The sequence below is a fragment of the Delphinus delphis genome, chromosome 13 (genome assembly GCF_949987515.2).
Source record: "Delphinus delphis chromosome 13, mDelDel1.2, whole genome shotgun sequence".
NCBI lineage: Eukaryota > Metazoa > Chordata > Mammalia > Artiodactyla > Delphinidae > Delphinus > Delphinus delphis.
In genome coordinates this window covers 2,121,716-2,149,333 of record NC_082695.1, presented here as the reverse complement: position 1 = coordinate 2,149,333, position 27,618 = coordinate 2,121,716, and the positions used below count along the sequence as shown (strand labels likewise).

Here is a 27,618-nt window from a genome sequence, read left to right as displayed (position 1 = left end):
ATGACTGGGAGAGCCAGAGCGAGAGCAAGAGGAAGGGCTCGTGGTCAGGAGGCGGTGCAATGCGTGGGCGCCGCTGCAGTGAGTGCTTTCCCCTGTCCTAACTGCGGAGGCGTCTTAGACACAGTGTTCTTAATCCTTCATCAGCTTGCACTGGCAAAAAGGAGGTTAAGAACCGTGTCCTGTGAAGGGATAAGGGCTGAACCAGGAAGCTGACGTTCTGTGTCCTGTGGATATTGGAAGCTGGGGCTTGCCTTCAGTTGGCGACCCTTCTTGAAGAAATTTTTTTCTGAGGATAAAATATTTGATTACTAATTTAGATCGGTTTTGGTTAAATGCCCTGGACTTGTTTGAGTAGTTATTGCCTCTGATACCTGTAACCTTTTGACGTGAAAAGAATGCTGTTCTTCATTTGCATATAACTGCAGAGTCAGCAGCCTGGTTATATTCAGCCTAGACTGCAGCCGCCACCAGACGAGGGGGAGTTAGTTGGCCGCGGACGACAGAGAGGAACAGTAGGAGCGACAGCCAAGCCACAAGGTGAAGGGAGAGTGAAGGGGCTGCGTGCGTGCATGCGTGTGTGTGTGCGCGCGCGCGTGCGCACTGGCAGCGTTAGATGTGCATGGCGACCAAAGCTCTGTATAAGGAGAAAGGACCCCCAGCAGTCCTTGAAAGTGTAGCCGCATCTCCCGCAAACCGTGCAGCCTGCCCCTGAGTGCAGGGCCACAGGATTGCTTTCCTCCTTGGAAATGAACTCCAGCCTACCAGAGCCCCACACTGGCTGTTCCAAAGCAAATTCTAAACTGATTACAATTTGCTTATTATGCATTAATCATTTTAGAACATTCTCTTGGCATCTTTAGTGACTTCATCAAAGCTGTACCAACTTTTACATTTGTACCTTTGACTTAGAAAACATATTTTCACATGTGTTGGTTCTGTTCATCCTGTTTCTCAGTTGCAAAAACTGAGGTCAAAGTTGTGACAGCCAGTAGAGTCAGAACACCGGTTCTGATTCCAAAACTTGTGCTTTTTCACTGCATTGTTGCGAAAACTAATTAATTGGATGCTTGGTGTAAGATTCTGCTACAGTTACTAAGTTTGGTTTTGGTATAGGAAAAGCAGACCCATGTAGACATAGGGAGAATTAATATAGTCACATTGGCTTTTAAACCCTGGGATGGGCGTGGGAAATGGGCAATAAAATAGTGTTGACGCAAAGGGAAAACTAGAAAACAAACCTGGTTCCTTGCTTTATGCGTTCCATGTACTCTGAATATTTAGTCATAACCAATGAAATCCATAAAATTAGAAGAAAACATGAATGACTCTAAAATGAGCTTGAAGTGGTGTGAATCAAGCTATGACAAATAACGTCAGTGTCAGAAGACAACCTGGGAACTTAACTGAAGTGATGGAAGAGCTCATTTCTCTGATACACAGAGCAGTCTTATGAATCTGTGATATTAACAAGCTGCTGGCCAAGTGGACAAAGGAAAGGGCAAAGCAGTGAAAGATACAAAGGCCAGTAAAATGTTAAGCCTTATCATTAAGTTTAAATTAAACTGAAACATTTTTTTAAAAAGAATAAACATCTGTTTATTCTCCATTTTACTTTTTGCCAATGTTGGCAACTGTGAAACTGGAATTTGTGCTCCCCGTGGGATTGTGCTAACGTTTGGATGGCGTTTTGTAATGTGTAGCAGCAGTACGCTTCTATTAGCAGTACATTCAGGGTAGTGCCCCCAGACCCTGGAAACCCCTACCCAATAAGGGTAAAACCCGCTGTGCTTTAACAATAGAGTACCCTTTAGCCATTTTCAAGAATGTAAAAACTTGACTGAAATGAAAGCAGCTTGTAAAACAGCTTTGTGTTTTTAGTAAATACGTGTTATGTGTGTGTATATATTTTCTGTATAGAAAATTTTGGGGAAGAATACATCAGTGGTTAATAGTGCTTCATTTGAAGAATCTATTAGAAGACAAGGGGCCTTTTATTTGTTGCTTTATGTATCTAATTACGTCTGTTGCTTTTGTGGTACTACAGGATGTTTCAGACTTCAAAGTGCCTGATGACAATTCTTTTATGGGAATTAATCGCCTTAAATTTATAGGGTTTTATCCAGTCACTTTGTCTAGATGCCTCAGTTCTTTCTTTTTTAAATTACCCATTGAATCCAAAAAGTGAACAGGGGGGTACAATCTGTTCTATTAGAATAAATATATCACAGTAAATTACAAATGTTTCTAATATTAGAAACTTGCATGCGTTTTAAATATACAAGCCAAGTGAGAATTCTGTATCCAGCATTATAGCAGGCTAGATATCCTCCAACTAAATACCTTTAATGTGCTAAATTTTAAAATAACTTTTTAAAATTCATCTGATGTGGCTAGAGAGTTGGAAAATCTTCAGAGGCCAGAAATGACAAGAATAAATCCAGAGTGGGAGTCAAGTGCTGAAACCAGTGACTCCAAAACTCACCTCTAGGTCACTTGCTTTTATCATTTTTACCCAGTTTTATTGAGGAAATAATTGACACACATCACTGTCTAAGTTTAGGCATACAGCATGATGGTCTGATTTACATGTATTGTGAAATGATTACCACATTAGGTTCACCTAACACCCACCTTCTGATAAAGATACCATCAAAAGAAAAGAGGAAAAAATGTTCTCCTTGTATGAGAACTCTTTGGATTCACTCCCATAATAAGTTTCCTGTATGTCATTACAGCAGTGTTAGCTATAGTCATCATGTTGTGTATTATATCTCTAGTACTTATTTATCTGATAACTGCAATTTTGTACTTTCAGACACTTTCCTCCAACTCTCCCTTCCCTTTCCTCTGCCTCTGGTAACAAGTCTGATCTCTGTTTCTATGAGTTTGGTTTGGGGTTGTTTTTTGTTTGTTTGTTTTTAGATTCCACATATAAGCAAGATCATACAGTAATTTGTCTTTCTCTGTCTGACTGGTTTCACTTAGGATAATGCCCTCAGGGCCCATCCATGTTGTCACAAGTGGTCGGGTTTCCTGTTTTTATTATTTCCTGAATAATAATCCATTATATATATGCACCACAAACTCTTTTATCCATTCATCTGTCAATGGACAACTGAAGTTGTTTCCATGTCCTGGCTATTGTCAGTAATGCTGCTACCAACATGGGGGTGCAGATATCTTTTTGAGTGAGTATTTTCATTTCCTTTGGATATATTTCCAGAAGTGGGATTGCTGGATCATATGGTGGTCCTATTTTTAATTTTTTAAGGAGCCTCCGTACTGTTTTCCATAGTGGCTGCACCAATTTAAAATGCCACCAGCAGTGCACAGGGATTCTCTTTTCTCCTCATCCACGCCAGCCTTTGTTATGTTGTCCTTTTGATGGTGGCCATTCCGACAGGCGTGAGGTGACAGCGCATTGTGGGTTTAATTTGCATTTCCCTAATGACTAGTGCTGTTGAGCATCTTTTCATGTGCCTGTTAGTCTTTCATATGTCGTCTTTGGAGAAATGTCTGTTCAGGTCTTTTGCCTGTTTTTTAAATTGGCTTATTTGGTTTTTTGCTATTGAGTTGTATGAGTTCTTCATATATTTTGGATATTAACCCCTTATCATGTGCAAAGTTTGCAGATATTTTTCCCATTCTGCAGGTTGTACTTTCACCTTGTTGACGGTTTCTTTTGCTGTCCAGAAGTTTTTTATAGTCCCACCTGTTTATCAACTATTCTGTTGCTTGTGCTTTAGGGGTCATGTCTTAAAAAAAAAAAAAATCATTACCAAGATGCCGTGTCAAGGAGCTTTTCGTTTTGTTTGTTTTGTTCTAGGAGTTTAATGGTTTCAGGTCTTACATTTAAGTCTTTAATGTATTTCAAGTTAATTTTTGTAAGTGGTGTAAGATAGGGGTCCAGTTTCATTCTTTTACATGTGAATATCCAATTATCCCAGCACCGTTTATTGAAGAGACTGTCTTTTTCTTTTAACATCTTTATTGGAGTATAATTGCTTTACAGTGTTGTGTTAGTTTCTGCTCTGCAACAAAGTGAATCAGCTATACATATACATATATCCCCATATCCCCATATCCCCCCCCTCTTGCGTCACCCTCCCTCACACCAGTCAGAATGGTCATCATCAAAAAATCTACAAACAGTAAATGCTGGAGAGGGTGTAGAGAAAAGGGAACCCTCTTGCACTGTTGGTGGGAATGTAAATTGATATAGACACTATGGAGAAAAGTATGGAGGTTCCTTAAAAAACTAAAAATTGAACTCCCATATGACCCAGCAATCCCACTCCTGGGCATATACCCTGAGAAAACCACAATTCAAAGAGACTGTCTTTTTTTCCATTGAATATTATTGGTTCCTTTGTCAGATATGAGTTGACCATGTATTCCTGGGTTTATTTCTGGGCTCTTGATTCTGTTCCATTGGTCTGTGTGTCTGTTTTTGTGCCGGTATCATACTGTTTTGATTACTGCACCTTTATAGTATAGCTTGAAATCAGGAAGTGTGATGCCTCTTGCTTTGTTCTTCACAGTTCTTTTGAAACTTAGAATATTTGACATGTTCAGCAGTGTTCAACAGAGCAAAATTTCATTGAATTAAAACTCTGGGCAAAAGGATGCGCTGAAGCTGTTTTTTAAAAAACATATCCTTATTATTGTAGCATTAAAATGCAAATAAAATTTCTGGAAACACTTAAATCTAAACATTCTTTGTATTGATCTTCACTAATACTTTTTTAACAGTTCTTATGAATTTAAATTTAATTCTGTGAAACTTAGTTCCCTACCTATGAAAAGGTATATATTGCATCTTTATAGCTGAGGACCACTGTGAAGATCAAGTGATACTCAGGGTCACAAATACAAGGCCTGACTTTACCGCCTTTCACTGGTCTTGTAAGTATCATATCTGAGAAGTGCTTCTCACAGTAAATGTTCAAGTATCTACTATGTTTTAGAGCCCGTTAATGAGCCCTTGTTTGAGACCTCGACTTTTCACTCTGTGAAGGGGGACAGGGCTCCATTGCAGGACTCTTGAATGGAACAGCAGCGTGATCGATGGGATCCGTGTTTTTAGTAAAGCGCTCTGGCAGCTGCCTGGAAGGGGAATTAGCAAGGTTTCCAGTTGTATCCATTTTGAAATGTGTCATCTTTCTAGATTGACAGTTAATCAAGTTTTGGCTAAAATGTTAATAATAGCGGTGCTATATGTAGAGAGGGGAGCAAACTTCATCATTGTTTATATTCAGAAACTTGCAATCAGGTTTTCACATCCAGAACTGATACTTTTTTAAGAGAAACTCAATACCTGACCTTTGCTAGTGTAATTAATCCATGGATACCTTAAGCTGAAAGACTTCGGGATAAAAAGTTCACTAAGGGAGACAAATACAAACAGTTGCATATTAAAAGGCTTAAAACAGAGCCCCTGAAAATCAGGAGGCACCAGAACCAACCCATTTAGCAGGACCTTTAAAGCGCCTTATAAACGGAGTTCTCGTTTAAAACTTACTACATCCTGTAAAATTTATTATAATCAATTTTTCAGGTGAAGAAATTGAAGCTCACATTAAACTAACATATGTTTTGTTTAAGCTGTGTTACTTCTCCTCCAGAAGCTGGCAGTTCTGGGCTAGTTCTGGCATTTGTTGTCAGAAGAGAACTGGGCTCTCATCTTTTTGTTCTCTCCTGCCAAGTCCATGACCTCCGTCATTAAGACTTAGGTTTTGTTCAGAATGTCTGCTTGAGCTCCCTCCTGCCATCACATCCAGATTCCAGGCAAGATTGGCAGCTAGGGGCCTGGACAACAGAAAAGCCAGCTATTGACTCCCCTGTGGCGCTTTCCCTGACATTTCATCCGGTAATTTCTGCATAAGTCTCTTAGGCCCTCCTTACCTGCAAGGAAGGTGGAAATTCTAGTCTTTTAGCTGTATTACTCCCCAAATAAACTTTTAAAATAAGAATGAAAGATTGGTTATTGGGTAGTCAGTAGTCTCTGCTACACAAGACAACATGCCTATTAACTAAAAGCTAGAACTTAACACTTGACTACAAAGCCCATGTTCATTCTTTGGCCCACAGCATACTATTGATATGAGATACTTCATAATATATTTCATGCAAATTAAAGGACTTAATAATTTAGGATATTTTAGCCACAGCTTTTACAAGTAAGCATGAACTGATGGTTAACCTATCCCAGTAGATGTGTGTCATGACCACAGGATATACACAGGCCCATCCCATCTGCTCTGCTGGTCCGTAAGGGAAATTAGTGAGGAAATTACATTTTAGACTTAACGTTTTCTAATTCAGGTTGCACATTTAAATCATATGAACTACCAATTCCTACAGCTATAATTACATCATAAAAATTGTGAAAAATACTGATATTAAGGCCCAAGGTGGTTATCAGACCTAGAGACAGAAAAATAATTACCCAGTCAATACACATGTGCTCCTAAGTTCTTGAATCACTCCAGTTGTCTTGATCTTGTAGAGGTATACATGTCTTGTGAAGGAGCTGAGTTTGCCTAGGGCAGTGACAAGAAGGGCTTCACGGAAGAGGTTATGGCTGAGAAGCTGTTCTCTCCTTTGGCTGGCAGTTACCTGGAACATTCGGATGGGATTGTTACACTCTGTCTTTAGCACCTCAGGAGCCTTTGGGTTTCAGGTAGTAGAGTACTTTGGGAATCGTCATGCTTTATTTCATGCTGCATATTACTTAGATGTATAATTTTTTTCTTTTTTTCCTTTTTTTTTTTTTAAGAACTCCAGATATCTGCTGGATTTCACGAGTTATCATTAGCAGACAGAGGAGGTCGTCGTAGAGACTTTCATGATCTTGGTGTGAATACAAGACAGAACCTAGATCATGTTAAAGAATCAAAAACAGGTAGGTTAATTACTAAGAGGACAGTTTTCAAGTGCACAGGACAGTGAATTGAGGCACTTTAATTTCGGTATTTATTTGTACGATGCATTACTAGGGTGAAGGAGCACATTTGGTCAAGGATTTTGCATGGATGGCTTTTGCATTTTCCTCTCTCCCTTTTGGTTTTGAAATAGGTTATAGATGTCGTTAGCTGCACTGAAATGTTGTTTTATTACATAGATCACTTTTTTCTTTTAAAGCTCTTTGCTGTAAAGAGATTTCATTGGTTCGGTTGTAAATTACTCAGTCTAGGGAGGATTTATTTCTAAATGGATGCTTTTAGTAATTTACCTAAGTGGAACAGTCTCCAGCGTCAGATGTCTGAGGACTTTTGTGTTGTCTGCTGCTTTTAACCCCTTACTTACAGAACTGTGTCTGCCTTGTCATGGCAGTGAAGATTTCAAGGAGGAATAAACTTGCTATTTCATTAATTGAATGTGACTGACTTTTACAGGTTCTTCAGGTACTATAGTAAGGCTGAGCACTAACCATTTTCGATTGACATCCCGTCCCCAATGGGCCTTATATCAGTATCACGTTGACTATAACCCGTTGATGGAAGCCAGAAGACTCCGCTCAGCTCTTCTTTTTCAACATGAAGATTTAATTGGAAGGTGTCATGCTTTTGATGGAACGATATTATTTTTACCTAAAAGACTACAGCACAAGGTTATTTCAGTTGTCGGGTTGGGGAGAGGGAGATGGGGAGTTCTACCTCAAAGCTAAACTGCCACAGTCTGGGGTAGCTTTAGAGAAACCCCAGTGGTCTCCTGTCTCTTAGGACTTGTAATACACCCATGGGTGTATTTGGCATTATTATACCATCCTCAGATCCACCTGAGTGACTTAACGATTACAGTCAAGTAATAAGAAGGCACTTGATTGCTCTTTTCTCACGCCCATTCTCTTACTCTTTTCTCATAGGCATTCTTTTTTTTTTTAATCTAAAACTTTTCCATACTTTTCACTGTTGCCTTATTCAACAGGCTTATGTGATTGGCCCTATTTTAACAAAATTAAAAGTTTGGTTTTCCACCACTCTGGCTTCAGGTTACCGAAGTTTTTAGTCAGACCCGAAATGGAGAGCATGTGAGGATAACTGTCACCTTGACAAATGAGCTCCCGCCCACATCACCAACTTGTTTGCAGTTCTACAATATTATTTTCAGGAGGTATGTTGGCATTTTTAAACATTGTATTAAGAAATCTTAAACATAATCAGAAGTTGAAAGACATGTACAATAAGTACCTGTATACTTAGTACCTAGATTTTACAATGGTTGGCTAGGATCACTGGGTTACCCTGAGTTTTAATCGTTTTTAGGTGCAGTGTACTGGTGTAAGTCTCATTTATTTGCTTCAAGCGAGCGTCATGTCTTTCACTTCCCTGTTTGTGTTGAGATTAGATCTTTCAGATCCCATCTGAGCTTATGTTAAGAGCACACGTTCTCTCAGCACTTTAACTTTATATTCCTTCTGTCCCACAGGGGGTGCCAGTTCAGAAAGCAGGGCAGGGTTTAGGTCCGTTCCGATTTACTTCTTCCGTCGTAGGACACGTACAGTGCGTGCTCCACGATTGGCCTTCAGTGTGGGTGCTGTGCTTTCCAAACCCAAAGTTGTTGGGCACAAGTTCCGTGAAGGCCCCCCGCCCCTGCTGTCCCCCTGCTGAGTGGGAAGCAATCTGGATGAGCCTGAGCTTGGCGTGAGCATAGTGAGACGTAATTCTTGGATTTGTAATTTACCTAAGTTGGTCATGAGATAACTTGTCACTGACCCATTTTGGTGGATACTTGTTTGAATTAATGTAATGGAAGATTTATTTTTCTGTAAATGATGGGTTGGCAAACTTTTTTTTGCAAAGGACCAGATAGTAAACATGTTAGGTTTTGCAGGCCATGTGGTCTGTGTCTCAGCTATTCAACTCTGCTGTTGGATCACAGAAACAGTCATTGGACATATATGATCATGGCTGTGTTCCAATAAAGCTTTACTGATGGACACTGAAATTTGAATTTCACATAATTCATGCATCGTTAATCTTTTGATTTTTTTTCCAGACCTTTAAAAAAATGTAAAAAGAAAAAATAGTTCCTAGGCCATACAGCAGGTAGGCTGGATGTGGCCCCCTATGAGCCATAGTTGGCCAACTCCTGCCCTAAACAACATGCCATTGTGACTGTAGTGTCAGAGACACTTACCAATATTCATTTCTCTATTCTGACCTTTCAAATTCTAGGCTTTTAAAGATGATGAATTTGCAGCAGATTGGACGGAATTATTATAACCCAAGTGACCCGATTGATATTCCAAATCATAGGTTTGTATGAAGTGGAAAGTTTCTGTTCCTTAGGTTTAATCACAAACTTTGATAGTGATGCTCTGTTTTGAAATGATCAGATTTACTCTGGCCGCTAGTGGTACCCATCACATTAAGTGGACATTTAACCTGGCTTAAATAATGAAGGAGACATCCCAGAATTTTTGGATTTTAAAAAATCATGTGATATTTATTTGTCATGGGGGAAAAGCATAAAGACTTATCCAACACAAAGTTTGTATTTGCTCTCAGGTAACAAAATTCATCAGCTAGTGACGATTGCTTCAAAAGTTACTGCAGTGTATCAGGATTGCAGCTCAAGTGGTTTAGGTTTATTATAATAAATGTAGATGCTTTCAATTAGAGTTTTCAAGTCTTAGATCAATATAAGTAATAAAATTTAATAAAGTTAGTATATTAAATTTAAAATGGAACCTATAAAGTTATTATATTATTATAAACATTCATTGTTGAAGATCTTAAAAAGATCAGTCTTTATCTGGAACCCTGTAAAACCTGAAGCTAAGTAAATGTACTCAAAGACTTGTACTTTGACCCAGTTAATAATGTGAAAACCATAACTTGATACATACAAAACACGTTTGGATATTCATAGAGGTCACTTCATGGCATTCATCGTCTTTGACAGGTTGGTGATTTGGCCTGGCTTCACTACTTCTATTCTTCAGTATGAAAATAACATCATGCTTTGCACTGATGTCAGTCATAAAGTCCTTCGAAGTGAAACTGTTTTAGATTTCATGTTCAACTTGTTTCATCAAACTGAAGAACATAAATTTCAAGAACAAGTTGCTAAAGAGCTGATAGGTTTAATTGTTCTCACCAAGTAAGGCTTTTAATAATGCAAAATAATTTTACAAGTCTGAAGATATTGAGGCTTTCTAGTCCTATAATGTTAGATGGAGAGAAAGTAGGGTTTAAGTTGAGAGGTGGGAATAGCACAAAAACGGGAGGGATATTTATAACCTTTTTCTCAAGAGCAAAAGTTTTGGGGGAATATACTCATCTTAAAAGGAGAAATAGCCAATGATTTCTATTCTTTTTAGTTTTAACTTTATTTTCTAATAGTTCAGTTAACTTCCCCATCCATCTAGTGTATAGCATAGTCTTTAAGAAATTATTTTCCCTTTATCTTTCCATAATATTGTATATTACCAAATGACTTGAAATTTTATTTTTTAGAGAGTACATAGTGTCTAGCCCCTCTTTTTAATAACATTTCTACATATTTTAATCAAATACCAATAAAATCTCAACTCCATAGGTATAACAATAAAACATACAGAATAGACGATATTGACTGGGACCAGAATCCAAAGAGCACCTTCAGGAAAGCCGACGGCTCTGAAGTCAGCTTCTTAGAGTACTACAGGAAGGTAAGGTGCTACTGTGCACTCTTATCTTCGTACTGGGAAGGGCTGAGACCTTAGGAGAAATCTCTACAGGAAGGTGAGGTGCTACTGTGCACTCTTATCTTCGTACTGGGAAGGGCTGAGACCTTAGGAGAAATCTGAAGCATCTTCAGTAGAATTTTCTAACAGGTGTGCATATGGAACACGTTGCCTTTGAAGCTGTCTATAAATGTTACTAAGGCGGTCACGGCATAGTTAGCTCGTTAGCAAATGAGCTGTGCCCGGTCCTGGTTCCTTTTCTGCAGTAGAATACAAGGTTACATTTGAACTTCGGCACGTGGAGGGCCAGTAGGAAAACAGTGCAAGTTAACAGTTTAGCATATACTGTGTCTTACTCTGTAGCCAGCACTTCTTTTAAACTTCATCTGGCGGCGTGGGCTAGAGATCTTTGAACCCTTAGCATCCGTTGTGATAAATCTGCAGATGGGTTAACTCTTACTTTTGTTTTACATGCTGACAGAGTGAGACAGACTTGTCTCATGTGGGCTAGATCAGGTTATTGGGTGGCCCCCAGCCCCAGTTTTATAAAGATGATTCTTGCTGTTTGGCACAGTGATCACTAAACTGACAAAGACACGAGAGACAAATAGCAAGAAAGAGCAGCCACTGACTAGAAGAGAATAAAATGTTTCTCCAGGAAGGCATCGGAACATTGCTGTAGCGTTCAGAGAGAAGCAGATCTGCCCCTATATCCTTAGAAGGTCTCATCCCATTTGATGTGCTCTGTTAAACGTGCAGGAAAAGTATTTAAAGAAAACACATTAATTAAAATCTTAAAACCTGTCTTTGAAGGGCTAAAATTTATTTCATTTTTTCCTACTTTCTCTAGATTATTTCCTTTTTCTAAAAAGTGGAGTAAATGAACTATTATGTGTTTATATTTTGTGTCAAAAGTACACATCCGACTAGTGACCTTTGAAATGTCTTTTTCCTGAATATCTACTGTTGCCTGATCTTCAGCTGCTCTCCTGTGAGTGAGAAGATCAGATACCACTCTGGAGGAAAAGGATTCTCTGAGAAGTCCCATTAAGAACTGGTCTTACTCTGGGCAAAAGGAAAACAGGCCAAGGGTCATTTCAGCTTGATTTCCCTACTGCTGTTTTCAGCCTCTGAAAACTCCTTGAGGAATCCAACCATGTTTGACCTAGATTCTTCTGGGTGTCAGAGGTTTCTATGAGAAATGAATTTTGGCATTTTTCTGTAGTTCATTTTAATAATCATGATCAGAGATGGGAATAATTGGTATATACCAACAGCAGATATAAAGAGGACACAGTTGAAAGTTTGATTTAAACCTGAAGCGAAGTCAGGGAAGATTCTCCCCGCCTCTGACCAGTATTGAACCTCACATGCCTGCTTATTCTCCCTTAAGGGACCTTCTAAGTGCTGGCATACTTAAGGGTTCTGCGTCAGCTCCCCAGTTACTGTACACGTACACTCTCCAGGTGATCTCCAGTCTATGTGAAGACTTCACACGTGACGTGTTAGCAAGTCTCAGGCTTCTATCTCTAGCCCTAGGCATGCCTCAACCTACTTGTTCCGAATACTTGGATGTCTCAGAGATGCCTTACCTGTGACCAGCGCTGAACATGTGATATCCCCCTAACCTGGCCCTGTGCGGCGCTCTTCATCAGAGCAGGGAACACCACTTCCACCAAGTCAGGGACTTTATAGTTTATATACGCCCCAGTGCCTAAGTAGGCACTCAGGTATTTGCATGAACAGGTGAATGATGGATAATTCAAACCTCAGATCACCATGCTTTGTATAACTTACCTTGTATAACTAATTGTCAGACCCTATCACCCTACCTTGCTTATCTGAAGTACCTTCGTTTTCCTCCTTTTCTAAGTGACTGCCACCTCCTGTCTAGGCCCCATTTCTCTCTCTCACTCAGCTGGTCTCGTAGTTTTCATTTCTTATACTTCTGATCCATTTCAAAACTCATACAAATCTGATGTTACACTTTCTACCCAAAGTAACTAAGTGGCTTCCTGTTGCTCCTGTGTCTTGTTAGGAAGCACATTTTTCCTTATCCGGTGAAACCCTGAATGATGTAGCCGCTATGTGTCCTCATCTTGTCACTTGCCCAGCCGCCTTATCCAGCCACGGGGCTCCCTCTGCCTGCCAGCGCTGGCTCTGCACGCTTGACTCTTAGGGTGACATCTCAGCTTAGGTTAACTTCCTCAGGGAAGATGTCTGTCACAACCAGGGGTAAAGGTGTCTAGTAGACCTAATTAATCCAAAGGGGTGGGCTTGAAATATTTGAAAGAATCAAGGTATTCTTAGAACTTCCTAGCAGAAATGGAGTTCGAGTAGTAAGTGATGGCTTAGTTCTTGTGTATTGAAGATAATGTCTAGGAAGCACTCAGTGGGAGAGAAGGGCCTTTGGAAGGGAAGACCATGGTCCATCACTTTTAAAAAGAAAAGGTTTAACAGTAGTATTGAACAAATGAAAGTGCTAGTTTTTCATACGTAGGGGAAAATGTTAAAAGAACTGGCGGGAAATCCCACAGCTCTGTAATTAAGAACTGCATTGAAAGCCCTTTGGTGAAGCAGAGAATAGGAACGCTTTGAAGTTACTACCACGTTTCTACCTGTGTATGTGCCCAAGTGAATGACGTGTAAGCAGGGTGACCGTTAATAGACCCGTAATAAAGTAGTGGGACAGATAAGTGGAGCAGAGGTCAGATACGCATGTTCTACTTGGAATTTTCTTGTCTGAAATGAAAGCGTTTCTGTGGGTGGTTGGTAAAGAGTTGAATGTAGGACAAAGTCAGTGACAAGCTAGAATTCATGGTCTCTTAATTCATGATGATAGATGGCCAGGACCTTGACTGTACGATAGGAATAAGGAACGGTCAGGTACCGTAGTCTCTTGAGAGACCGGGACTCATGAAATGGCCATGATGGTATTACTGTCCTGTATGCTTAGTGGAGATGTGGTTGTTTTAAAGATAAAAAGTTAGAACTAAATTAACCAGGTTAGTAAAAGATGGTAGGGGAGGATACAAGAGATGATGGAAACAGGGTCTTTAAGACACAGGGCCAGGAGCTCTAGGGAAGACAACTTGTGAGAAGTCTGCGCGGTCTCGAATTGCAGAGCTGAACTGGAGGCGGGAGAGCCGGTCTCGCACGTTTGTTAGACTCTAAGCGTCAACATTTTTGGTCTCTTTACGGGTTGTAAAAACTTACCCTAGATGGTGATTACATGTGGGGAATCTTAATAGCACTAAATGGAAGTTCAGCTTCAAAGGAGAAACTTTCCCTAATGAAAAATGTCCCGTAGTGTGCAAACCCCCTCCTTCCACCGTTTATTCTCATAGTGAGGCGACTTTCACAAGCTAGTCCTCGCTATAATAAGAGTAGTTTTAGAGGAATTACACTGTGGTGAAGACTTGGAGTTACACAGACTGCTGTTTCTAAACCAAGAAGTCAAAACATGAAGTAAATAGAACTGTGACTGAAAGTCAAAACTTAGAGCCTTACTGTCCTTGACCATCTAAGTTTTTAGGAGAAAAGATGAGGTACTCAGCAGAGCATATAAATCACAACCGGGTTTAGTAGGATTAAAAAGACAATTTTTATACTTGGAAACTGATACTAGCCTTGCTGTTGGCATCAGTTCTTAATTAAAAAAAAAAAAACTTTTATCGTCCATTACAAAATGACGTGTGACTAAAGGCATTTACTGTGAACAGTGATACTTTCTTCCCTTGAATAGCAATATAACCAAGAAATCACCGACCTGAAGCAACCAGTTTTGGTCAGTCAGCCGAAGAGAAGGAGAGGCCCCGGAGGCACATCACCAGGCCCTGCGTTGCTTATCCCTGAGCTCTGCTACCTCACAGGTACTGCTGACTTTTCTTTACTGGAATGAAACCACAAAGCTTATTTTCCCCGTCTGTTCTAGAAGTCACTAAACATTCCTTCACACCCTCCGTCCCCTCAAAAGCCCTTAAAGCTGCTTTGTCTCCTCAGAATTCTTTCACTCACCACCACCTGACACTCCAGATACTTAGACACGATTCTTGTTTCTTTAACCGTATCCCTTTAAACATTTTGTTTAAAGGTCTAACTGATAAAATGCGTAATGATTTTAATGTGATGAAAGACTTGGCTGTTCATACAAGACTAACTCCAGAACAAAGGCAGCGTGAAGTAGGAAGACTGATTGATTACATTCATAAGTAAGTCATCTCTGCTCCACTGGGATGCGGCTTCAGTTCAGTTCTTTATTTTACGGGGGTTTGGAGGAGTGACAGAAGGTAACTTTGTTTCGCTCTGTATTTGCAGTATTCAGGGTGGGTTCTTCATGTTTCTAAGTGAGGCTGCTGTTTGTCAGGGAATAATTCAACCTTGTAGCCTGTGGTATTTCTAATTCTTCTGTTAGAAAAAGAATAGAAGAGAAAGCAAAATTGTTTGGGACAAGTCTGTGTTTTTCTCTTTGTTGTAACATTTTGTTTACTTTGAGGAGGAGATAGTTTGGGCATCAGGAATGTTAAATGAAAGGATATCATGAAGGGAAACATAGCTGGGAGGAGAGAAAAATAGATTGTACGTCTGGGTTTCCTAGCGTTCTCGGCGGGGTTTTAGTCCTGAGAGAAATCTGTTGTAGGTTGCAGCGGGTCTCTGTTTGCTTGTGTGCGCTAGTTTTCCTTCTCTCTCTTTACACTTAGAGGCATATGTAAATATGTTAAATTCACAGAGATGATAACGTGCAGAGGGAGCTTCGAGACTGGGGTCTGAGCTTCGACTCCAGCTTACTGACCTTCTCAGGAAGAATTCTGCAAGCAGAGAAGATCCATCAGGGTGGAAGAACAGTAAGGCAGTTCTTAACTTGTCCGTCCATCAGATTTGGGTTAGACTCCCAGCAGAGCGAGCAGGAGTGCACACCCTAGTTCATGCCAGGGCAGCCCTCTCCTCCCCCGCACCTCCACGGTCCACTGACGTGAGCACAGAGGGGGTGAAGCCTGCAGCTTGGTCCTCAGGCCGTCCGTGAGGCTTAGCTAAAAGGTGGCTTAATTTTTTAGAATGAGCTAAGTTACTTAAATTAAGGTACAGTAGAAGTCTAAGTATCTGAATGGGTTGGTATTTCGTCTGCCACTAAAGTGATCTTTTTACAGGGAAAGCTCCCAATTTATTTGGCTTCATTTTTGCATGGACCGCTTGTTTGTTAGGGATCTATATTAAATATTGTGATGGCTTTTATATTCTGTCTTCAGAAAAGGAAGGCAAGTATTCAAAAAATATGTTTTGGTGTCACTGAAGCACTACAAGTACCCAAATTGTAAAAAGCTGTGCTCTTCTGTCTTCTAAATGTTCTCTGAATAACAACCTAATCATGTAGCTTAATACTTTAATTGCAATTGTTTTTATTACCCTTTGTAGTTAATATATATTCCTGTATAAGGGGTGTTGCGGAGGTGAGTAGGACATGTAAAAAGCACTGGGTTTTTTCCTCTATGGTCAATATTTCTAGGGTCACTGTGCTTTGAGTCTGTGAGCTTTCTGCCTTGCCGTCAGATGTTTTCACAGCGTGCTTTCGGTATCCGACACCTCAGTCATAAAGTTGCTTAGCTTATAAGGCCTCATTTTTTAATATCTTTATCATGAGGGAAATAACACTTATCCTTGTAAGAGTGTAGAAAGGTTAAGAAGACCGCAGCTTGAGATACTTAGAGTAGTTGGTGCAGGCAGGTAGGCACTTGAGTGGCAGCTGTTAATATGAATGTATTTTAAATAAAGTTGACATAACCCTTTGAGTACATTTTTGTATCTTTTTTCCCTCACTAAGGGCATTTCGTCTGTCACTGCAGTTCAAATTTAAGAGTAGTACTCCGAGGTTTAGACTATGCCACGGTAGAATTATTGAAGACTTTCTGGCTTTATCACCGAGAACTTACAATGGAATTTACAGTGTCTCTGAACTTTCTTCTAGTTTGATTACAGTCCACAGTTTGCAGATTGGTCAAAGGAAACAAGAGGTGCACCATTAATTAGTGTTAAGCCACTAGATAACTGGCTATTGATCTATACTCGAAGAAATTATGAAGCAGCCAATGCGTTGATACAAAATCTATTTAAAGTTACACCAGCCATGGGCATACAAATGAAAAAAGCAGTAATGTAAGTTTATCAAGTCATTTCTACTCTGAAAATTGATTAGCAGTCATTTGGAGGGTGTGGGAACTCAAACTGTTACTAAAGCTATCAGAAACATGAGATGATCTTAGAGGTCTGATACAGCTCCCTGTAAGGTGGACGCAGAACTGTACCTGAGTCACTGAGGGTGGAGGGAGGATGGGCCGGACTGTCGCTCAGACTCGCGCTCCTGCGAGTTAGAAGCAGCCTTTTGACTGCACGGCTGCGCCTGGTGTTTTATTTCACGTTTTATACAGAAGTGTTTTGTGTGTTATAATCTGTAGGAACCTTTACCACACAGTACGGTTTTTGTTTCTTTCTGAATGTTGATCACGTATTTCCATTCCAGGATTGAAGTGGACGATAGAACTGAGGCCTATTTAAGAGTCTTACAGCAGAAGGTCACGTCAGACACCCAGATAGTAAGTAGCTACGTGATGTGGAGGCAGTTGACCTGGAATCAGTTGTTGTAAGTCTTAGAACTTGAGTCCGTTGTTGTAAATGTGATAATTAGGTTCCCAAACCGGTCAGGAAATACGTGCTTGACCTAAGATGGCTGAGTTAATGCGGCTCTACCTGTGCGCCTAGGAGCTGTTGTTGTGCACTGTGAACAGTGAGCAGGGGGTGGAGAACAGCAAAGCCATCTCGAATTTACCGGGACTCAGACGCTTCAATTATTCTAGAAAATCTGGGGGGAGAAAAGGCACAAGAGTGAAAAACAGTACCTAGCTGTTCAGCACACACAGTATAGTTAGGGTATCTGTGGTTACACTTAAGTATAATGAATGAGGTGGCAAAGACAAATTTAATGATAAACAGCATATCTGTGTTACTTTAAACCCAAGAAATGAATTGGCTTCTTCTAATGGATTCCTTTTAGTCCTTTATCTCATACTTAAACGCCACAGCCAAATTGCTATCAGGTTGTCTGGAATAAGAGAGACACCTAGGGTAGGAAAGTGATTTTATTGGGGGCCATGGAAAGAAAGATAAGAATCTGAGAATATAAATTGGAGAAGACAGCAATGAGTTAAAGAGCTGGATTCAGCTCCAAAACTTAAACTTGAATCCTCAGAATTTGGGCAGGTGTGGGTGGCTTGGTTGGTTGGTTGGTTGGTTGATTTTCCAGCTGTTTTGCGATGTCCTTGACATGTAACATTGTGTGAGTTTTAAGTGTACAGCGTGATGACTCGATACGTGTACGTATTGTGAAATGATGACCACACAGGGTTAGTTAACACCTCCATCACCTCACATAATGACAGTTCTTTTTGTGTATGTGGTGGTAACAGTCAAGATCCACTTCCTTAGCAACCTTCAAGTATATAATACAGTACTGTTAACTGTGGTCACCGTGCTGTATGTACGGTAGGTGCTCAGAGCTTAGCGTTTAGCTGGAAGCTTGTGCCCTTTGACCAACACCTTCCCGTTTGGGGCAGGGGTCTGCTTAGGTCAGGTGCTTCAGCTTCCCCAGCAGTGCCCATGGACTTCCTAGGAAGTTTCATAGTTTGATCATATTCTCAAGCCAGAGCTTTAAAAGTTTAAAAGCCGTGATTCTCGGTGGGTCATGAGTAAGAAAATCGTGAGCATTTTAGGAAATCTTTTATTTGTCCACCTACAGGCTACCACTAACTTGTTTTGCCCTATTCCCTCCCCCTGCAGTGTTCCAAGCTGGCAGTAGAGCATTTTTAACTAAGTTCTCCAGTTTTGAATGATTGGCTTAACGTGCTTTCTTTATTAGTATCTATTACCTAGTTGAACGTGATGGGCATTAGCTAAAAGTTAATGTCATACTTACTAGCTACATGGCAGAGATGAATAGTAAAGTCAGTGATTTTGTGGGTTTGGTTTCCTGTCTTCTTCCTTGAACTTAATTATCAGTTTCCTAATTCTTTGTAATGAGGGCGTTTTGTTCATTTTTAGGTTGTTTGCCTGTTGTCAAGCAGTCGGAAGGACAAATATGATGCTATTAAAAAGTACTTATGTACAGATTGCCCTACTCCAAGTCAGTGTGTGGTGGCCCGAACCTTAGGCAGACAACAGACTGTCATGGCCATTGCTACAAAGATCGCCCTGCAGATGAACTGCAAGATGGGAGGAGAGCTTTGGAGCGTTGATATGCCTGTAAGTTTGATTTAATTGGTGGATAAAAGTTTTCATTGTTATTTAAGAAAAATGGATTTTTTAAATACTGCTGGTATTCTGTTGTATCTAACATTACGATGTTTTTGTTGAAGCTGAAGCTCGCCATGATAGTTGGCATTGATTGTTACCATGACACCGCAGCTGGACGGAGGTCAATTGCGGGCTTTGTAGCAAGCATCAATGAAGGGATGACCCGGTGAGTGGGCTTTGGTAGCCGCAGATTAACTGTAGACATACGCAACACAGCCCACGAGTCCAGGGGCCAGTGTCTGGGGAGGACAGGGGTTGTGTTAATTCTTTACCTTGATTTCTCTTACGTTAGATCCAGTAAAAGAGAAAAGTTAGAAAAGGAAACCAGTTATTAGCTACCCTACCATTTTTAATGTCTTTCACTGGCCCTTAACCTGATGTAGCGGTCAGATTGCGTTTCAGGTTATTTTATTATTTGTATTTGCGGGGAGGATGCATCTCTTTAAATGTGACTGTCTCTAAAAACTTCTTTAATAATTTTATTGACCACTGAATGTAATTTCAAGTTGTCATGTTAACTTTATTTTGGAAAACCCACTTGAGTTTACCCAGTCACTTGTATTTCAACATAGTGAAATTATTTTTCAGTGCTTTTCTTAGAACTAATAGAATTGCCAAGAATAGGAAGAATGAAACTTGAAGCATTGATGTGTTAGCGTTACTAATGGGCATATTTCAAGGTGTTTTATCTTTTAGAAAAGTATCTTTTATCAAGAGTATAGTAGTAAGAGTGTGCTTCTGTGTTTTTTTTTAATAATACTCTTTTTTTTTTTTAAACCCCACATTTGTTTATTTATTTATTTTTGGCTGTGTTGGGTCTTCGTTTCTGTGCGAGGGCTTTCTCTAGTTGTGGCGAGCGGGGACCACTCTTCATCGCGGTGCGCGGGCCTCTCACTATCGCGGCCTCTCTTGTTGCGGAGCACAGGCTCCGACGCGCAGGCTCAGTAGTTGTGGCTCATGGGCCTAGTTGCTCTGCGGCATGTGGGATCCTCCCAGACCAGGGCTCGAACCCGTGTCCCCTGCAGTAGCAGGCAGACCCTCAACCACTGTGCCACCAGGGAAGCCTGTTCTGTGTGTTTTGAGGTGTAAACTTAGGAGGCAGCTCTGGCTTAAATTTTATTTTCTTCTCAGTGATGGAATTATGGGACTGATTTATAATGAAAGAAAGCTTTATGAAGATTTCCTGTATCTTGTAACCCTTCTGCTTAAGATTTCAAAAAGGAAGTTAAAGAACATGAATGGCTAAGGGTAACATAGATATAGCATGATTCAAAAGTGAAGAACTTCTAGACAGTTGCATTCTCACCACGGCCATGTTTTTTCTCTGAATAGCTGGTTCTCTCGCTGTGTATTTCAAGATAGAGGGCAAGAGCTAGTAGATGGGCTCAAAGTCTGCTTGCAAGGTGAGTCTCCTGTTGTGGTTTCCGTCTGCCCTGTGAATTAGAGTCTTCAAGAGATTGTCTTAAAGCTATGTTTCTGATAAAATCCTGTGCCCAGAATTTGGTAGAAGCACATTTTTGTTCTGTGTTATTGTAGTTAACACTTGTCTGGCTTTCTTTCAGCTGCTCTGAGGGCTTGGAATAGCTGCAATGAATACATGCCTAGTCGAATTATCGTGTATCGGGATGGCGTAGGAGACGGTCAGCTTAAAACGTTGGTGAACTATGAAGTACCACAGTTTCTGGATTGCCTAAGATCTGTTGGTAGAGGTTACAAGTAAGCATGCAAAATGTAATCATTTTCTCTTTATAAAATTACACTTTTGTATCTTTGAAAATAATGTCACAGGGTAAACCGGTGAGAATCTAACCTTACAGGTGCGGTCAGGCTTGAGGTAATGGAAGAGGTTTGGGTTGGGGGGGTGTCTTGTGGAGAATTTTTCGTGGAGGAGGGGCAGGCTGGAAATGTAGAGCGGGAGCTCCTTCAAGGAATGACGCATGGAGATGCCTTACCGATCGTCTGCCGCCGCCTTTTCTCTCCTAGAGCCTTGAAGTACGAGGGTCTGACTATCCCAGTACAGCCGTAGGCATCCACAGAATTGGTTACTGGAATATGTATTCCAGATAGTCTTAACTTTGTTTCTACCTCATTGTACCATGAACGCTTGTTTGATTTCTGTGTGAACTCAGCTGGACTGGTGCTTGGTGGGTAAGATGTTGGGCGTGTGTTTGGTGTCACAGGGGAGATGGTTCCACTTCGCCCTGTTAGGCGGCCTGCAGAACCCAGGGCAGCTAGTGCTCCTCGTACCTGAGCGCTGCCCATGTCCTCCTTTGAAAGCGGTACTGGGCTTCGCCTTCCTCTGCTCTCCTACAGAGGTCATTGCTCGTGCTATTTGGCAGTAAACTGCATACCATCTCAAGACAGCTGTTTTAATAAGTTACGTTGTTTAACTTTTGCTGTTTTCTTTATCAGATTGTAAGGAAGTCCAGATCAGGGACTGTTTAGTAAGAGCTGAGCGCATAACGTATTAAAGATTTGTGGATTTGATTTTTAAGGATACTTAGAAAATCCAGGAGACCTGTTTATATGTGCTTGCACGTGCATGTTTAAACACTGATTATTTTTGCCAGACTTTTTCAGCCGGTATTTGTTATCATTATAAAAAATGAGGGATTTTGAAAGTCATTTGGCTGTACTTGGGCTCGCTGTGATTTATAGGCCCATGGGAGGGGCATTAAGAGCTTGTTTCTAGCTGAATTGCAGAGTGCTTCCAAGTCTTCTCTGGCCAGATTCTGAAAGGCCCCTTCTAAGTGTTGATTCTCCACGTTTCTCAAAATGAGATCGTTATGCCAGTAAGTTCTCAGAGCATGTCGGGGGTGTTTTTTATCTCTTGTGAAGTAATTGTGTTTCAGATTAAAATGCTAATAGGCATTTTTTAATACTTTGTAAATGAAGGTTAATGTTCTTTCCTGTCATCTTAAAATCCCTAGTGCTTGTATTTTCTCATTAAAATAATGGTATTTATTTTATTTTGGTTTTTGAAGTTTTGTAAGCCTTAAATTGTGTTCTTTCCCTTAGATTTTCTGTCCTTCTGGGGAGGGGTGATGTGGTGGAAGGGAGTAGAGGAAGGGCTCAGATGGACCACTGCTTTCTTAGGTATTTTTTTAGTTGTTTACTACTTTAGCACTCAGAATTTTCTAGTCTTAGCTGCTTTTTTTCTCATATCTAGAGAAAAAGAAAATTTCAAGAAGTGAAGAGTAGAGGTAATAGTGCAAGTTCATCTTATTTCCTTAGGCTGAATATTTGGGATACTGGGAACATAACACTGTTGTCCCTGCTGGGGCCTGCATCTCTGGTTCTTTGAGTCTTTTGAGCCCTTTGGGTTGGGTCCCAGAAGGACTGGCAGCAATAGTTCTCAAAGAGGAGACTCTAGCCCTATAAGTGAGTATCTGTGAACAGGGTCCTCCTCTACAGGGGGGTGGAACTGGGCCTGAGGAGGCTGGGATTTCCTGCTCAGCTTCCCTTTAGCGAATAGGAACCCACGTTGCAGGGAAGGAGGGTTTAGATCGATCGCTTGGACTAGTGTATAACAGACGGTTGCACGAAGTAGGTTTCACGGTGTGCATCGCGCCGTTGTTTGGCGGCTGCAGAGATCAGTGGTCAGGAGCCGTATGTCTGAAATCAGTCGGGTTAATCCCAGCTTTGCCTTCACCTGTGAAACGGGCGGCAGCTTAACCAAGGTTGATGAAAGGAGTAAGTCAGGGTGTTTAATGTACTTCACACAGTGCCCAGTAAGCGCTCAGTAAGCAGTAGGTGATGCATCTAGAAACAAGTTTGGAGCTGTCTGCAAAGTAAAACAATACCCAGGAATTGCTCCTCACTTCGAAGAGTTGCAGAGTTTGGGCTGTAATGTTTGTAGTTACCTTTTTGTTTTTTATCCTTTCTGTTTTGTCCTATTCGTTTTTTAATTGAAATGTTGATGTTAACTTTTTATAAAGATGCGTCATGGATTAGTTGATTTAGAATGTTTGGTATAGGAGCAAATCAAAGAGTCACTTTAGTGTACTTTGACTTTTTTTTTTTTTTTTTTTCGGCTGTGTTGGGTTTTTGTTGCTGCGCGCGGGCTTTCTCTAGTTGCGGTGAGCGGGGGCTACTCTTCGCTGCGGTGTGCGGGCTTCTCATTGCGGTGGCTTTTGTTGCGGAGCACGGGCTCCAGGCACGCGGGCTCAGTAGTTGTGGCGCACGGGCTTAGTTGCTCCGCAGCATGTGGGATCTGCCCACAGCAGGGCTCGAACCCGTGTCCCCTGCATTGGCAGGCGGATTCTCAACCACTGCACCACCAGGGAAGCCCCACTTTGTCTTTTGATTCCTGAGACTGTGGCTCTGTTATACCCAGATGTGCTGTAGCTGGGCAGTGAGAGGTCTATTGTACATGGAGATGGTGATATTCCTAAAAACTTCTTCCATTTACTTAAGTAGAATCGCCTTCCTGCCCCTTGTATATTTGGTTACTTCTACCGTGAAGGAGCACATTAAGTTTATGACTGAACAGAAGTTCCCATCTGGGGATCTTTCAGACCATCAGTCCAGACAGTGTGTTGTGAACGACCTACCCAAGTCAGACATTACCAGCCAGGTCCATACCGCATGTGAAGCCCTCTGCTTCCCAGGTTTAGAATACAGTATATTTATGCTCTTAAGGAACTAATGTTCTAGCTGGAAAAAGAGCACCGGAAACTTGAGGCGCTGAAAATCATAACAGTCGAGGCTTATTACGTGCCAGCACCGAGCGAAGTGCTTAACGTGCTCTAATTCAGTTACTCCCGAGTGGGTGTGTGTATACAGTGTGACTGTGTCAGACAGTGAACTTGAAATGAACCTTTAAGAGATGGATAGGAAGGGTATTCAGGCTGAATGCATACTGGCAGTTACAGGGCTGCCCTCAGGAGAGTCAAAAGGCTTGCAGAGGCAGTGGATCGAACGTGACACAGAGCTGAAAGCTCCCTAGGCCAGAGGAGTTCAGTCTTGACATGGGAAACCACCTGCAGAATTGGGCTGGGGAGGGAGGGGGGAAACGGCAGTATTCTGGTACTGCTGTGTGGCGGGCTGAGGAGTGGCTGAGCCGGGAGAGACAAGAGGTCCCCGATATGTTGTCAGCCAGTCATTTTGAAAGGCAGGAAATTAGGCTTTGAGACTGCTCAAATTAGCTTACCTGTCAAAGATTTGAGAGTTAATATCTTACTTTCTACATAGAAGAAAATGCCCACCGAAAAGGCTTTCAAACTGTTAACTTTAAAAACATGCTGGGTTCAACATTTTCGTGAGACAGGTATGTCATATGCTTGGTTTAATGATGAAACATCTACATGACCTTGAGTCACAGGGCCCAAATATGCCATTTTATTTTCTACTCACAGTATTTTCCTGGCCGTAACTCCACGCCCTTACAAGTTGTGGAATCTTCCTTCACAACTGGGATAGCTAGTATGCCCCAAGAGGGATGTGCGTTTCCTTTTAAATGGAGTGTATGAATGTATGAATGCTTCAGTGCCCTGAAAATATGACTGACTAAATGCAGTTACATTCATCACCGTCTTAAGCCCAAGACTAACGGTCATTGTGGTGAAGAAACGAGTGAACGCCAGATTTTTTGCTCAGTCTGGAGGAAGACTTCAAAATCCACTTCCTGGAACAGTTATTGATGTAGAGGTTACCAGACCAGAATGGTAAGTTCTGTATTAGATGAAGATTGGTTTCTGTTTTGTTCTTTAGCATAGGCTCTGTACTTTATCACCTTTAACACATTTACTTGATAGTTCTTATATTTTATTTCTTATAAATACTAAAGTCTTTCATTAGTTTGATCTAATAATGCCCATGATTTACTTAGTCTCTGAAATGGTGAACAGAGGTTTCTGTGCCATCTCTCTCTGGGGGAAGCGGGTTATTGTTTGTGGTATTAGTTATACAGCCTGAGTTTAAGAACAGCTGCTCTAGATTGCTTTTGCATTTTTTTTTTTTTTTTACATATGTAACCTCATCCATAGATGGTTATTTTCCAATCAAAATTTTTAGATCTGTAATGCACTTAGTTACCCACAGGTCAGAAAGTGTCATCTGAAACACAGTTGCAGGTAGAAAAGTGGCTTCTGAGCAAACACTTTTTATGTAACCGGGAGCTGCACTCTGCTGTAAGAAAGCCAGCTAGAACCTTCAGGGGCACACGGTAATGATCTTATTAGCACACGAGGGTTCAACTGTAAACTCACGAAATTTGGTTCCTCGAAAACCCCTTTGTGGGGAATGGAGTACAAGGCAGCAAGTCATGTTCACGAAGGCAAGTCATTGGTCAGTCCACATGAACGCCCTCTTCATGAGAGTGAACAGCTGTGGTGCTTTTGTCTTCATATATACATTTTTGGAGCTCTTTTTAAAAAGGGCAACTTTAATCAGGGTAAAGTGTCAGCCTAGGTGCAAAGTTTAAATGTGGAATGCTTCTCCTGTATGAACCTTAGGTAGATGAGGCGTTACTGTACTAAATTTATGTAGACAAATGATAATACAGATTTTGGTTCTGTTTAGTCCTGTTATCTGACAATGTATAGACATTTTTATTTCAAGATGCATTATCTTGGATTGTGTCTTTCTCTCAGGCAGGTGTTAGTTATCAGAAGGATTCTAACCTGTTGGGGAAAATCGTTGAAGGAGGAAGACAGAATGGCTAAGATAGTAACTAAGATATTACAATTTCATTTCCTGTAGGATCTCTTTAATGATTCAGAGTGGCCTCATGATACTTCTAACGTTACTACTACTCTGATAACCAAAGCTCAGGTGTAACATTGACCTAAAGACATAATTTTTTTTTAACAATTTGGGTAAAATCCAAGTTGAAGTATAAAGTATGAAAAAATTTGATTACTTTTTACTAGATTTTTTTTTTTTTTTTTTTTTTTGGTGGTACGCGGGCCTCTCACTGTTGTGGCCTCTCCTGTTGCGGAGCACAGGCTCCAGACGCGCAGGCTCAGTGGCCATGGCTCACGGGCCCAGCCGCTCCGCGGCATGTGGGATCCCCCCGGACTGGGGCACGAACCCGTGTCCCCCGCATCGGCAGGCGGACTCTCAACCACTGCACCACCAGGGAAGCCCTAGATGTTCTTTAAAACTTAACAGCTGCCGTTACTACTCAGATACTTGGCGAAGCCCACTTTGAACGATAATAACGTGCTTAAACTGGGAACAGGTTTTGATTCTAGCTCTTTTGTGATTTGTCTGTTCTTTTGGGCAAGTCATTTAACATTTCTGAAACCCTCATTTTGCTAAATAACCGTAATCTGTTGTAGATCAATTCTGATTTTAAAATTTGTCTAGTTTCAATGGACATAATAAATTACAGTTAATTTCTTAATATCTGTATCAGGTCAGATTACAATATCTCTGGATTGATGTTTAATTGGTACCAAAAAAATGAAAAAACAAAACAAACAAACAAAAACCCTGATGTTCCTTTACGTTTGCACTACTTGGTTCTTGATTCTAGAGCCTGTTGCTGTGCAGTCGTCTCCCCCAGATGTGGAGTGGAAACAGTGACCCGGCACAGTGGCACCGTCATAGTTAGCAGCCGTGTCAAATGTTTGCTAGTGCCCCGAGGCATCAATGATAGATATTTAAAAGTATAAATAATAGTAGTATCTTAAACCTCTTTCACACACAAGCATTCCAAAATGGTTCATGAATAACAAGTTCTGAATTCAAGGAAGCATATTATGTTTTGAGAAGATTAGGTCACATTTTAGTATACCGGATCTTTTCACTGTAAGAAACTTGAATCATCTTAATTTTAGCTTTCAAAAAGATGAGCCTTACACCCGTGTGTTTCTTTCTTTTGTAATTTCCAGGTATGATTTCTTTATCGTGAGCCAGGCAGTGAGAAGCGGCAGTGTTGCTCCCACACATTACAACGTCATCTATGACAGCAGTGGCCTGAAGCCAGACCACATACAGAGGTTAACTTACAAGCTATGTCATATCTATTATAACTGGCCAGTAAGTATTTTTTTAATCAATGTTTATTCACGTCAATGAGATTCATTTTTCAAAATGGAATTGCTATGTTGTCTAAGGCTTTTACAGTTTAATACCGAGGTTTCAGTTTAGAGAGCTAGATTCAGAGTAACAGAACCTTTTCTTTTCCCGCTGAAGGGCATCATCCGTGTTCCTGCCCCTTGCCAGTATGCCCACAAACTGGCTTTCCTCGTTGGCCAGAGCGTTCACAGAGAGCCCAGCCTGTCACTGTCAAATCACCTTTACTACCTCTAACCTACAGGAAGAAGACAAGATGTAGCGGTTTGTTTTCTTTGTGAAATTATAACTTTGGGATTTTTTGAAGCTTTTATTTTTTAACTGTTATCTTTCCAGGTGAAACTTGGGAAGGAAATTAGGAGATCTAGAGTCTTATTTCTAACAGTGCTATTAACTGACTTATTTTTATTTTATAGGTAAAAATTAGGATTTTATATTTTATCTTGTTTGATTCTCATAAATAGGTTGTGAGGATTTTTTGTTTTGAAAAAAAATGTGGATAAGATGCTTTGTATTATAAACAGACTCTTAAAATATTGGAAAAGTTGGGATTTACTTGAAATTGCTTTCAGGAGTGAGCAAGT

General features: G+C 40.7%; 1 protein-coding gene across 1 annotated transcript; it reads left to right on the top strand.

Annotated features, from left to right (window-relative positions):
* Nucleotides 1-27,271, top strand: PIWIL1 (piwi like RNA-mediated gene silencing 1). Its single transcript, XM_060029335.1, has 20 exons — nt 1-78; nt 426-537; nt 6,779-6,904; nt 7,398-7,612; nt 7,994-8,115; nt 9,180-9,260; nt 9,910-10,107; nt 10,546-10,657; nt 14,418-14,544; nt 14,766-14,883; nt 15,402-15,516; nt 16,635-16,822; nt 17,187-17,259; nt 18,761-18,961; nt 19,075-19,178; nt 20,345-20,415; nt 20,575-20,728; nt 24,553-24,678; nt 26,851-26,998; nt 27,155-27,271. Exons 1-20 carry the CDS (start codon nt 1-3, stop codon nt 27,269-27,271), a joined length of 2,586 nt encoding a protein of 861 aa, XP_059885318.1.
* The last annotated feature ends 347 nt before the right edge of the window (nt 27,272-27,618 follow it).

Bases quoted from the DNA above. Each gene is read 5' to 3' on its own strand.
- PIWIL1 (XM_060029335.1), top strand. From the start codon at position 1: ATGACTGGGAGAGCCAGAGCGAGAGCAAGAGGAAGGGCTCGTGGTCAG. The intron at 6,905-7,397 runs GTAGGTTAATTA...TGACTTTTACAG, and splicing joins TGTTAAAGAATCAAAAACAG to GTTCTTCAGGTACTATAGTA. The intron at 19,179-20,344 runs GTGAGTGGGCTT...TTCTCTGAATAG, and splicing joins ATCAATGAAGGGATGACCCG to CTGGTTCTCTCGCTGTGTAT.